This window comes from Lissotriton helveticus, chromosome 2_2 (assembly GCF_964261635.1).
Source record: "Lissotriton helveticus chromosome 2_2, aLisHel1.1, whole genome shotgun sequence".
NCBI classification, from domain to species: Eukaryota; Metazoa; Chordata; class Amphibia; order Caudata; family Salamandridae; genus Lissotriton; species Lissotriton helveticus.
In genome coordinates, this window is record NC_136060.1 from 519,044,682 (window position 1) to 519,057,085 (window position 12,404).

General features: G+C 47.3%; 2 protein-coding genes across 2 annotated transcripts in view; both read left to right on the top strand.

Moving 5' to 3' along the window:
• Window positions 1-12,404, top strand: part of LOC144821611 (uncharacterized) — a 150,518-nt gene that overhangs the window by 50,542 nt on the left and 87,572 nt on the right. The gene's annotated exons all lie outside the window — the stretch shown is intronic.
• LOC144821960 (uncharacterized) overlaps window positions 1-12,404 on the top strand; it is a 98,492-nt gene that overhangs the window by 5,042 nt on the left and 81,046 nt on the right. Inside the window, exons 2-5 of the mRNA XM_078679097.1 lie at window positions 6,169-6,258; window positions 6,388-6,486; window positions 6,628-6,768; window positions 6,952-7,769. Of these exons, the coding sequence (XP_078535223.1) occupies window positions 6,169-6,258; window positions 6,388-6,486; window positions 6,628-6,768; window positions 6,952-7,769 (1,148 nt within the window). The remainder of the gene's footprint in view (window positions 1-6,168; window positions 6,259-6,387; window positions 6,487-6,627; window positions 6,769-6,951; window positions 7,770-12,404) is intronic.

Genomic DNA, 12,404 nt, shown 5'->3' on the forward strand with positions numbered 1-12,404 from the left:
CTCTTGCCGTTGCGTTCGAGTATAATTCGCGCAGGAATACAATAAGTGCAGACTCGACACTCATTTCCTCGAGCAGGGACCAAAGTTTACTGTGCTGTACACAGTCAAACGCTGCACTTAAATCAACGTAGACTACAAATAAATGGCCATTTTTGGCGTTTACATATTTTCCGGTCAAGAGGACAAGGTTCAAAATTTGTTCCACGGTCCCGAGGCCAGCTTGGAACCCGTATTGGAGATCAGTTATAATTTTCTTGGATGATGCCCATTCTTGAAGACGCACCAGTAATATTCTACCCACTACCTTTCCAATAGAGTCCAGAAGGGAGATAGGTCTGTAACAGACCGGATCGTTTCGGTCTCCCTTTTTAAAGATAGGTAGGAGAATTGATGATGACCAGGAATCTATGAGGCCTACTGTTGTTACTGCTGTCAGGACTTGGGTGAGGAGTGGAGACCAAAGCTCGATGTTGTGAGTAAAAAAGTCTACCGGAACTCCGTCCGGTCCGGGGGCCTTACCTAGTTTGGAGTCCTTCAAAGCTCTGACTACTTCTCCGTGTTCAAAACAGATGATTATTGGGTGCGTCTTGGATGCTAATGTTGGTGGAAGAGAAGGTTCCCCATCTGTTGGATTTGGTTGAGGGCCCCCAAAAATTCCCGTGAAATGGGCAACCCATTCTTCAGATGTCACTGCCACATCAAGATGTTGGATAGATGCCGAGTCTGACAAAAAAGGAGATTTTACCACTCGCCAAAAGTGGCCACTATCCTTCGCTCGACAGCTTTCATGGAATAGAAGCCACAAATTCTCCTTAATTTCCTTGATGCGCTTTGCCCTTTCGTCCTTATAAAGTTTTCTCAGCCTGGCAATCTCGGGGAGGTTCCTGGTGGTTGACCGCAGGGCTATCTTAAGATTTGAGAGTGCTTTGCGGCATCCAGGATTAAACCACCTCTCAGTCAGTGGTTTACGTGAATTTGTGCGTGTTAGCTCCTCTTTTGTTGTTCTCAGAATCCTATCAAAGCTACTGAGGATTAATTCGGGCGAGGAGCTAGGGTCTAGGCAGTTCATCACAGAGAGATTAGCTTTTTTGATAACCTGCGCTGTTAATGCCTCGGGATCGATTTTTGCCCACTTTACAGTAAAACCGTTCACCTTATCCATTTTTAGAGTTTCTTGAGTTAGGAGGCTTCTTGTGTTTATGTTTAGTGAAACGATTTTTGTCTGTATTAAGATTTGATTTGAGAAATGGTCACTGCTGATGTCTGTCCCAATAGAACATTTTTCCAGTTGGCCCCTTAAGTTCTGTGAGCATAGAATGAAATCAATTGTGCTTGATAGACCCCGGCCATGAAATGTTGGAGCGAAATCAAGTTGGGGGTATACTAATCGATTTGCATAATCCAGCTCTAGGGAGAAAAAGCTCTCATTAAAAAGAGAGCCATTTATAGAATGAGTAAAATGGGCCAAAGGGCTGTCAAATTCGTCGATCAATCCACAATTCTCATTACCGTTTTTGAAGTTAGAACATAATGGTGTGTTGAAATCACCTCCCCAGATGATATACACGGTATGAGACATTAGCTTGTTCAATTGAAGCTTTAGAAGAGTGGTAATTTCATTGACCATCCTTGAACAGTCTGTTTGCGATGGAGGTAGTATATAGTGATACCTTCCCTTCAAACTCTGGCCTTAATTTTGACAGCTCCGGCCAGGAATCCTGGCCTTAAATGTGATGGTTCTAGTCTTAAATGTTGACAAGTCTAGTCTTAAACTCCTGGCCTTAAATTTGACTTCTCTGGCTGGAAACCCTGGCCTTAAATTTTGACAGGGCCTGGGCGCAGGCTGTTGGCCTTAAACAGGCCTGGTTTTAAAAGGGGGGTGACATGTAGGGATATTCCCAAGAAGTAACAGGCTGCAAAACATGAGGCAATTGGGTACATGTTTAAAAAGTGCATAGGAAAGTGCGTGCATGTAGGCTGGAAATGTCTGTGCATGTTTAAAACTGGGGGGTTGCAGACAGCTGAAGGCTGAACAGCTGCTGAGCAGGCCTGAGTCCTCCCCAGCCCCAGTGTGTGGGAGATGTTTTTTTATGTTTGAAAAAAAAGGGGAGCTTTTAAATTGTAATTGGTTGGAAACCCATAGTGTGTTTTAAAAAGCACAAGCCATGTTCACTTTTCCCAGGGAGGCTTGGGCCTGTTATAAAATAATAAACCACAGCAACCCCTGAGATGTTGAAAAAGACAGATGTCGTGTAGAGGCAAGGCTTCCCATGAGAACCTGAAACAGGAAGCCAAGTGCTAGGACGTAATTCACACACCTCCAAAGCCCCTGGTCCGAAACTGGACATGCTGGCAGGAATTTTGACAGTTTAGGCCCAAACTTGATGACTGGAAAGATGACATGTGATGGGTTTAGTGCTGGGACAAGAGCCTATTCCCGGGGGTCCCTACTTCCCAGGAGCAGGCCCAAACAGTTTTAACATATGAGGCCCATTATAAAAGTGTCCAGAAGATTTAGATATCAGAGAACGGAGAACAGAAGCTGTTGAGGAAGCTGCAGGTAATACAAAACGATGCGGCCAGGCTGATCCATTCTTTGCCTAGAAACGCGCATGTAACCCCACTGCTTCAGAAGCTGCACTGGCTCCCAGTGAAATTCCGAGTGCAGTTCAAATGTCTCTGTGTGGCCCATAAGGCACTCTTTGGGAAAGCCCCAGAGTACATTAAGCAACGTCTAAAGAGGTACACTCCGGGGAGGCTACTGCGATCAGGAACAACTCCCAACCTGTTTCAACCTAGGTTCAAATTAAAGACCAAAGGAGGCAGGGCCCTGTCCGTGCTCCTTCCACAACTGTGGAACGAGCTTCCATCAACCTTGAAAGCGGAATCGCAACTTCTACCTTTCAGAAAGAAACTAAAAACTTATCTTTTCAGAAAGGCCTTCATGACATCATAGGAGGTGAAACAACTGAGGTTCTAGGGTCATTAGTGTGTTATGTTTCTTTCTGGTTAAGCGCTTAGAGACCGGCGGTGATAGGCGCTATACAAGCAATCCCTAACATAACATAACATAACATATGTTTGCTATGGTCCCAAGCACCCTACTCTTCCCAAGATAAGCCATTTTAAAATATGAGGCCCATTATAAAAGTGTCCAGAAGATTTAGATATGTTTGCTATGGCCCCAAGCACCCTACTCTTACCAAGATAAGCCATTTTAAAATATGAGGCCCATTATAAAAGTGTCCAGAAGATTTAGATATGTTTGCTATGGCCCCAAGCACCCTACTCTTCCCAAGATAAGCCATGAATGTAAGTAATAGATGTATACAGCATAAACTGTACAAGGATAGAAAAAAAAGTTCCAGGCCAAAGACCCCATGACATTGTTCTAAACCCCCTCAAGTCATAAAGGGTGTGGGGGCTTCTAATTAGCATGCATGGACAGGTATAAAAAGGCCCCTTAAGGAACACTGTCAAACACCCATTCAAAAAAACCTCTGGGAGCGACTGATGTGGATTGCTTTTGCTGTACCTTGTGGACTTCTTCACCAGCAACCAAGTCAAGAAAACTTTGGGAGTGCCTGGACTGCTTTTGCTGGACCTTGTGGATTTCTGCACCAGAGACAACCCGTGGAACTTAAAGGCAACAATGGACCTGAGCAACTTTTCCCAGATTGATGCAGCCTGCCAACATGTAAAGAAGGTAAATAAAGCATGGCGCAAGGATGTATGTTTATGTGGTGTTAAAAGTATACAAAACTGTAGTTTTGAAAATGCTAAAGAGTACTTTGTAAACTGTTAATGTTTAAGGCGCTGCGACATGTTTAATGTGAATAATGATGCAAAGGAAGTTTTTTTACAAGACGTGAAATGTAATGTAAATGTATTTAAAATGAATAAAGGCTTTGTTGAGGCATAGAGTTTAAAGCTATGTGTGTAGGCATTTAATGTTAATAGAGGCGGTGTTGTTGGGCTGGCGCAGAGTTTTGCAGGGTTTGTATTTAAGGGGCATAATGTTGTAGGTCTTAGGAGGGTACATGCAGAGGGGGAAACGTGTATTTTACAAAGCATAGAAACATTTTTACCAGGATGTTGTACATTTAATGTTAATAAAGTGTTAGAGGCTACTACTGCTTTAGGGGTCCCAGAGCCAGCAAAATAAAATACAATGTTTTTACAAATTTAAAATGAATAATGCATTATTGTACTCACCAAGCCAGTGTTGAGAGTCGGAGGGGTCCAGGGGTCCTTGCTGCTCCTTGGGGGGGCCATGTATTTCTTTTTTTAAAATAAGCCCTGTGTACAGTTGTCGAGGGAGGCTCCTGGTGGGGCGTCATAGTCCTTTGGGGGGTGTTCTGGTGCTGTGTTCCTGGCGTCCTCGTGGCTCCTGGGCCCTTTGGGCTGCTTCTGTCCCTCTTTTTTAAAAAAACAATGCCCCGAGCCCGCTTCTCCATGGCGCTGCTCGGGGGTGTGAGGGTCCTGTTGTCCTGGTGTCCGGGGGCTCCAGGCCACTGAGTGGCGAGTTTTGGCGCTTTTTTTTCTTTAAAAATGCCCCCCGAGCCCGCTTGCCTTAGGGCGCTGCTCGGGGGGCTGCTGTGGTGTCTGGGCAGTGTGTCCGGTGGGGGGCTCCGTGCCCGAATGCTGCTTTGTCCCGCTTTTTTTCTTTAAAAATGCCCCCAGAGCCCGCTTGCCTTAGGGCGCTGCTCGGGGGGCTCTGGGTCGGGGTCCTGGTGTCCCGCGATGTGAGTTTTGGCGCTTTTTTTTTTTAATTGTCCCCGAGCCCGCTTCGCCATGGCGCTGCTCAGGGTGTCTGGGGCGGACTCCGAGTGTCCCGGTGGGGCGCCGTGCCCCGAATGGTACTTCTGACCCTGTTTTTGTAAAAAAGGACCCCCGAGCCCGCTTGCGGCTGGCGCTGCTCGGGGGCTCTGTGTCCCGCTAGGCAAGTTTGCCGAATCTTTCTTTTTTTTAAAAAATGCCCCCGAGCCCGCCTGTGCCTGGCGCTGCTCGGGGGACTCTGGGGGCGGGCTCCGGGTGCCCGGTGGGGCTCCGGAGCCCGTGTGCAGAATTGTGCCGTTCTTTTTTTCTTTAAAATGCCCCCGAGCCCGCTTCAGCAAGGCGCTGCTCGGGGGCTGCTGTGGTGTCTGGGGCTGGGCTCCGGTGCTGGTGTTCGCGGCCGTAGGGTCCAGGGGGCATTTCCAAGGCGCCCACGTGGATCCCTACGGCCTCGAGGCATGGCGGCATGTTTCTTCCCCCTGGGGCTGCCTAACAAAGCCCGCCCCTCCAGTGATGTCAGCACTCGTCACGGAAGGGGCGTGGCTTGCCCTGCAGCCTCGGTGTGTGTGTGTGTGTTTTTTTTTATATATATCGCGCAAACTTTACCCTAAAGTGTCAGAGGCTTCACAAAAGGAACAGAAAATTACAAGTGAAAAAATTACAAAAGCAAACGACAAGTTACACAGATCAAAAGTGACATTTGTGAACAAACAAAATACATGTGGTAGCAAGGGGTGCATTACAGGCTGCAAAAAGTTACAGTAGTGAGCAAACAAAATACATGAGGTAGCAATCGGTGCATTACAAGAGAAAAGTGAAATGTGTGCAGGTTACAAAAAACGTACAAAGTACCAGTAGAGGCATAATACTGCAATATAAGGCAGGCACTCCAGCATAAGAATAAGCGCTATGTAGGCAATTGTGGAACTGGCGCAAGTATCAAAAGCATGCAAAATGTAAGAGGGGCGCAAGCAGGGTGTTACAAGAGAAAAGTGGCATGTACATGTTACAAAAGAGGGCCCAGCACTTAGGCGCAATGGTGGCAAGGTAGGATGTTGGTGGTACATTAAGTCATTTACCCAGAATTACAGGATATGGCGTAGGGTGCTTCTATTTATTTTAAAATGTCTGCTAACGCTATCCCCAAGGGTGCATAACTATTACAATACATGCTTTGCCGCTGTACAGTCACCCATTTTTTTTTTTTAAACCCCTTTTTTTTTAGAAATGGTCACCTAGCGTGTCACAGATAGAGGTTTTTAAAAAAAAATGTGTGTTGTTGCACCCACCCTTGTAAATGTATACCTGAATTGTTTGAAGTTGTGATACTAGTGTTTAAGAAAGGCGCTTTTAAAACCGCTGCCTTTTTTTTTTTTTTTTTTTTTAATACAGATGCAAAAGTAGCCGTTACCAGTGTACCCCCGGCGCTGGACACCCCTGTAATAACTAGCAACGCCGTAGACTTGACAACATCGCAGCCAGGTATATATATATATATATATATATATATATATATATATTAAGTTGTGTAGTTCTACGTAGTTTTGTACAACAAGCTCTCAGAAGTTCTCTTTTTTCTAATGTGGGTCTCATGTATGCATACTTTTACAGCTTATGATCCCGACCTACAGCAAGTTTTTGAAGATCTTATGGTGTTCCTCGAGGCTCAAGGAGCTCTGAACAGTGTGCAAAACACTTCAGTTCCTACATGTAATTAAAAAGCCCCCTGTTATTTTAAACTGTCTAAGACGCTGGGGAGTTGGCGGGGTAGGCCACAGTCCTGACCCTGATGGTGTATAGCGGGACTCCTCAGAAATATGACTAAGGCGGGGTATTATTTTTTCTTTACAGGCACCCCCACGTTATGCCCGAACGGCGTCGAGGTACAAGAGGCGGCGCGAGAATCAAAAGAAAGCCCTTTGAAGAGGAAAGCTTTACCTTCTAAAGTGGGACCACCGTCAAAGAAAGGAGTTGCAAAAAGACCTCTATCAGGTGTGTTTGTTACAAAGGGTGTGAGAAGTACTAGCGGTGTTACAGACTCTCAAGCAGAAGGGTACAACGACTTGTAGCAAGGCCTATATAAAAAGGTGGTTGTGTAGAACTTAGGATTGTGCTGATTGTATGTGTTCTTTTATGCTTTCTCTAACATATATATTTTTTCTGTTTATATTTTAGAAGCGGCTCAGAAACATGCTGCTGAAGAGAGACCTGCGCAGCCCTTAAGGGACATAACAGCAACCGTCCAGAACAACAGAAACGCTACAAAAGGTGTGAGTAGGCGTGTACGCCACGAAAAAGTCTCTGCGCACTACACACCAAACATGATGAACAATCCTCTACAGCAATCTATTCTGCACAGGGGTGGAGTCAGCACTGGCGGAGTCTTGACAAACACAGATAACACAGGGCAGGGTCTGTGTAAAACAGCTACAGTGGGTCTGGGCCCTCTCATCGTATCAAAAGGGAAAGGTGTCTCAAACACTGCCGCCCTTAAGAAGAAACATGAGGACTCAGAGAACCTTCCCAACCCTTTAAAACGTGTGAAGTCCTCCACGGTATTCACAGAGCCCCAAACAGAACCCTTAAACTTAAAGAAGACGGCTCCGATGCTCCCAGAGGTCCAGGCCAAGCCCTTAAGCCCCGAGAAGAAGAAGCCTAGGACCCCTGAGCCCCAAGCTAAACCCTTAGACTTATCTGTAAAAAAGACTGTTAAACCCTTGAATGAGGCCTATACACCCGTGAGCCCCAAGGAGGCGGTAGTTGTAGCTGTGGATGTAGAAGAGATGGCGCCGCCACAGCCCCCTAAAACATCGCGCCTCTCAAGAAAACATCTGAAGCTGAAACCGGGGGTCCCTAAGCTACAGATAGCAGCGTCCCTCAGCAGCCATAATGCAACGCTGGATCCACCCAGCATTCTGAAACCCCAGACAGTACCAAATAAAATAACTGTACATGTAGAGGTGCACACCCCTGAGCAGCCCCCAAAGCCGGTTGTAAGTGTTCAGGCACAGCCTAGGGTCTCAACGGGTAATAATACGCAACCCCTAGAAGGGCCTTCTATCGTGAACACCCCAGCTCTTGAGGTGATGAGGGGGATGGTAGACAACCTAGGTAGAACCCCTGAGGCGGTGTCCCAGGGGTCTTTGAGCACAGAGGGTTTACAGAACCCAGCTAACAGGTCAGCACACCCTGACACAGGCATTTCAGCTAGGACCCCTGATTACAACGACAGCTCCTCACAATCCTCATACCCTTTGTCGCCTAGTACCCCTCCGGGGGCATACGACCCCACCAGCCCAGCTGCCAACCCCGTGTACAGCCCCGTGTCCAGCCCAGCTGCCAGCCCCGTGTACAGTCCCGTGTCCAGTCCCGCGTCCAGCCCAGCTGCCATCCCCGTGTACAGTCCCGTGTCCAGCCCAGCTGCCAGCCCCGTGTACAGTCACGTATCCAGCCCCGCGGCCGGCGTAAGCCCCAAACCACCCTCAGCAACAAGTGTGGATGACAAGACCACAGGGCCCCAGGGTGTACAGCCGCTTTTTCCATACAAAGTTTGCAATGTTCCGCTCCTGTCCGCACCAGGGCGTTCGCAGAGGGTCCCTATTTCTAGAACACTAGCGGAACAGGCTTTACAGAATGGTGCTAAGACTGTTAGCAGTATAGATGGTCCTAAGGTGCTGCAGCCCTTTATAAGGCCTCGCAAGGTGGGGCCCTCTAAGCAGGCGCAAGAGGGGTCTGTAAACACATATGAGGTATTTGCGGCTCATGTAAAAGAGATGCAGATGGCTGTTCGAAAACTAAAACGCCAGGCGCTCGCGGCAAACCTAAAATGGGGGGTGGGGATGACCAAGACCCTGTACACAAGTATGGCCCATCAGAAGATCGTGGAAAGGGTTGGGGTGTGTAAAAAAGTGATCATCCAGGAGTGTCAGGCGGCTGTGGCAGACATACATGCTATACGGGCGTGACTATGGCAGCACCGGTCCCTAAAGACCCCCAAAGCCATTGGTGCTCATAAGAGGCCCCCAAAATATACCCGTAAGGTCCAGAGGTTAGTGACAAAGTCTGTACGCTTCTTAAGACTGCTCAAGCAGCGCCCATCTGATGCCTCACAACCCTTCAAACAAGACAGCCCTGTTTCCCTAGAACCCTTCAAACAAGACACATCTGTTTCCCTAGACCCCTTAAAACACTGTACCATAGTTTCAAGAACAGCTCCTGAAACATATAAACGAACACTTCACCACCGACAATACATAGGTGCAGGGTCTAACATACCCAGGGTCGGGCCTTTGAAGGGGGTAGGGGGGATGGCTTTAAAACTCCAAGCACAGCAACATTCAGAAGGACCTAGGGGTGGAACTGTAGCGGATGCCTCCATGAACAAGGCGTACAACGACACCAACCTACCTGTTCAGATAGGCTGGGGCATGGTGTCTAGAAAAGCATGGGTCCGTAAAAGAAAAAAAAAAGTGGCTTAATAGTACAAAGCAACGCAGGTGCTTAATAAATAAGCTGAAGAAGGCTAGAATATGCGCTACCCGCAGGTTTACAAGGACTCCTGAGGCAGGTCCCACCATGACCCCCCAAAATGACACAGCAGAGAACACCTCCGCAATTCACACTCCTACTGATGAGGGCCCTGAGCCCTTGTTTTTAGAGAGTGTTAGAAGTTACACTCGCAATGTAGAGAGGTTTAGGGCCGTAGAACACTATGAGGAGTTTAGATTTATTAACCTCCATCAAATAACATCATCCGATCAGGGTGTTCTGGCTATACATCAGGCTGTGCAGGAGCTCATAGAAAGGTTGTTACACGATGTGGGGCCTAATGACTCTTTCCAACTCCGCTTCCAGGGGCAGGGTTTTGACACTCCGTTGTTCACCAGGCGGAAGGCCCGAGATGTTTTTGACGCTGTGCAATTTTTAGAAAACCTCTCAAGGCTTTTACAGAGTAAGGCTGAACTAGTCGCCTATGGCACTTTTAGAGTCATAGCCCTCATTGTACGAGGGCGTGAGGGGGGTGTTTCCAGACCTTTAAAGAGCATACTCTACAGTCAAATAATTGGTAAGAAACAGAGGTGGCTGCTCAACTTTAACAGCCCCTCTGCCAACACATGTCTGGCGGCCAGCATCGTGGGGCTGCTGATGGCTCGCAAGACCCCTGACGCTGTCATCATGTCTAGAGCTGCTGAAGCCCATGAGGTTCTTGAAATACCTCCTGACCGAATGGTCGGCTTTGGCGATATAGGTCTTTTTGAGAACTATTTCGCCGTGACGGTGAAAGTTCTTCATCACAACGGTTCCTGGAAGTACTTTACAACCGGGGGCCCTGTGAGAAACAAGACCGTATATGTCCTCCACGCCGAAAATCATTTTTACGGCATCTTGAACCTTAAAGGTTTTCTGGGGGCCAGGTATGTGTGCGCCTACTGTGACCATATATACAGCAATAAAACATACCACCAATGTGAAATGCATTGCAAGATGTGTCAGAGGGACGGCTGTATAGAAGACGCTACCCTGAAGGTGCGGTGCGGCACATGTAGGATATTTTGTCGCTCGCAAAACTGCTTGAGCATACACGAGAAATCTTTCACATGCGTCCCTAAAAAGGACTGCAGTGAGTGTGGGCGGTATGTGGCAACGGATCACAAGTGCAAAGGTATGATATGTCCCCGTTGTCATGTGTCTTACGAGTCAGGCACCAGCCATCAGTGTTATATGGTTAAAGGTCTACCTCAGACCAAGACTGAGGACTATATAGTGTTTGATATAGAGTGCACACAAGAGACGGGGGTACACCAGCCTAACTATATTTACGCCCACCATCTAACTTCCGACGACAGCTGGGAGTTTGAGGGACGAACGTGCGTTGGTGATTTCCTGAGCACTTTCATTCAAGCCAAATTCCAAGGATATACCATGCTCGCCCACAACTCGAAAGCCTATGACTCCTTCTTTATTCTACGAGACATGATTCGTGAAAAGATACAGGTGGAACTCATAACCCAGGGGTCTAAACTGATGCTGATGACGGTATGCCCTTTAAAAATACGCTTCATGGACACCCTGAATTTCCTACCCATGAAATTGAGCAAGCTGCCAAAGGCCTTTGGGTTCCCAGGGTGTAAAGGTTATTTTCCACACTTTTTTAACACCTGGGCTAACCAGAATTATGTGGGACCCATGCCTCCTACCGACAGCTACGGGGTGGAATACATGATGCCTGATGAGAAAGTGAGCTTTCCACAATGGTACTCTGAAAACCGTGAAAAGGAGTTTCACTTTCAAACAGAGTTGAAAGCTTATTGTCAGGCTGATGTAATGATCCTGCGGCAAGCTTGTAACATCTTCAGAGATGCTGTGGTGTCTATGACTAAAGAAGTAACGGTGTTGAAACCTGAGACACTGACTAAAGAAGTCAAGGCCTTGACATCCAAAACCCCTGAAACGCGGCATGCGGTCGAATACATAGACCCATTTCAAAACGTCACTCTGGCATCCGTGTGTATGTCCATCTACAAACACATGTTTTTGAGGCCAGAAACTATAGCTCTAGTACCGCCAGACCTCTATAACGGTAAACAGAAACGTTATTCAACCCCCTCTATCCAATGGCTCATGCACGTCTCTGAGAAGGAAGACATACAAATTCAACATGCCTTACAGGGTGGTGAATACCGCCTGGGGCCCTATTACCTGGACGGGTTCTCTGTAATTAAGGGTGTGCCGACGGCCTTTGAATTCAACGGTTGTTTTTACCACGGCTGCCCCAGGTGTTACAAGCCCCACGAGTATAACAAAATGCTGGGTGCTAAATTTGAACACTTATACAGACGTACTCTGACAAAGGCACAGTATGTTGAAAACCAGGGCTTTGCTATGCGAGTTCTTTGGGAGCACGAGTGGTTAGACATGTTAAAAACCGACACAGACCTCTGCTCTTTTCTTAAGACTCGTGATTTACCCACACCTCTGGAGCCCCGCGATGCCTTATTTGGGGGGCGTACAAATGCCATACAACTGTACAAGGCCGCTGGTGAGGGTGAGAAAATACACTACTATGATTTCACCAGTCTGTACCCTTTTGTGAACAAGATGAAGTTGTACCCTCTGGGTCATCCCACCATCATCTATAGAGATTTTAAGCCCCTATCCGAATACTTTGGGCTTATCAAATGTGAAATCTATCCTCCTAAGCAGCTTTACTTCCCGGTGTTACCATGCAGAGTCGAAGGCAAGCTGATGTTCCCCCTCTGTCGAACATGTGCGATGCTTAAAGAAGTTGACGGCTGCAGACACACCGATGAACAAAGGAAGCTCACAGGTACCTGGTGTAGCATCGAGGTACAAGCTGCCTTAGAGAAAGGGTACAGGCTAGGTAGAGTGCACGAAGTGTGGCATTTTAAGAGCACTACAACACAACTCTTTGCCGCCTACATTAATTTGTTTCTGAGAGACAAACAGGAGGCCTCAGGGTATCCTGAATGGTGTACTAGTCAGGATGCAAAACAGAAATACATCGACGACTATTACGCTCACGAGGGTATCCGTTTACGCCCCCATCTGATAGAGGTCAATCCTGCACGCCGCCAGTTAGCCAAACTCTGTCTCAACTCCTTATGGGG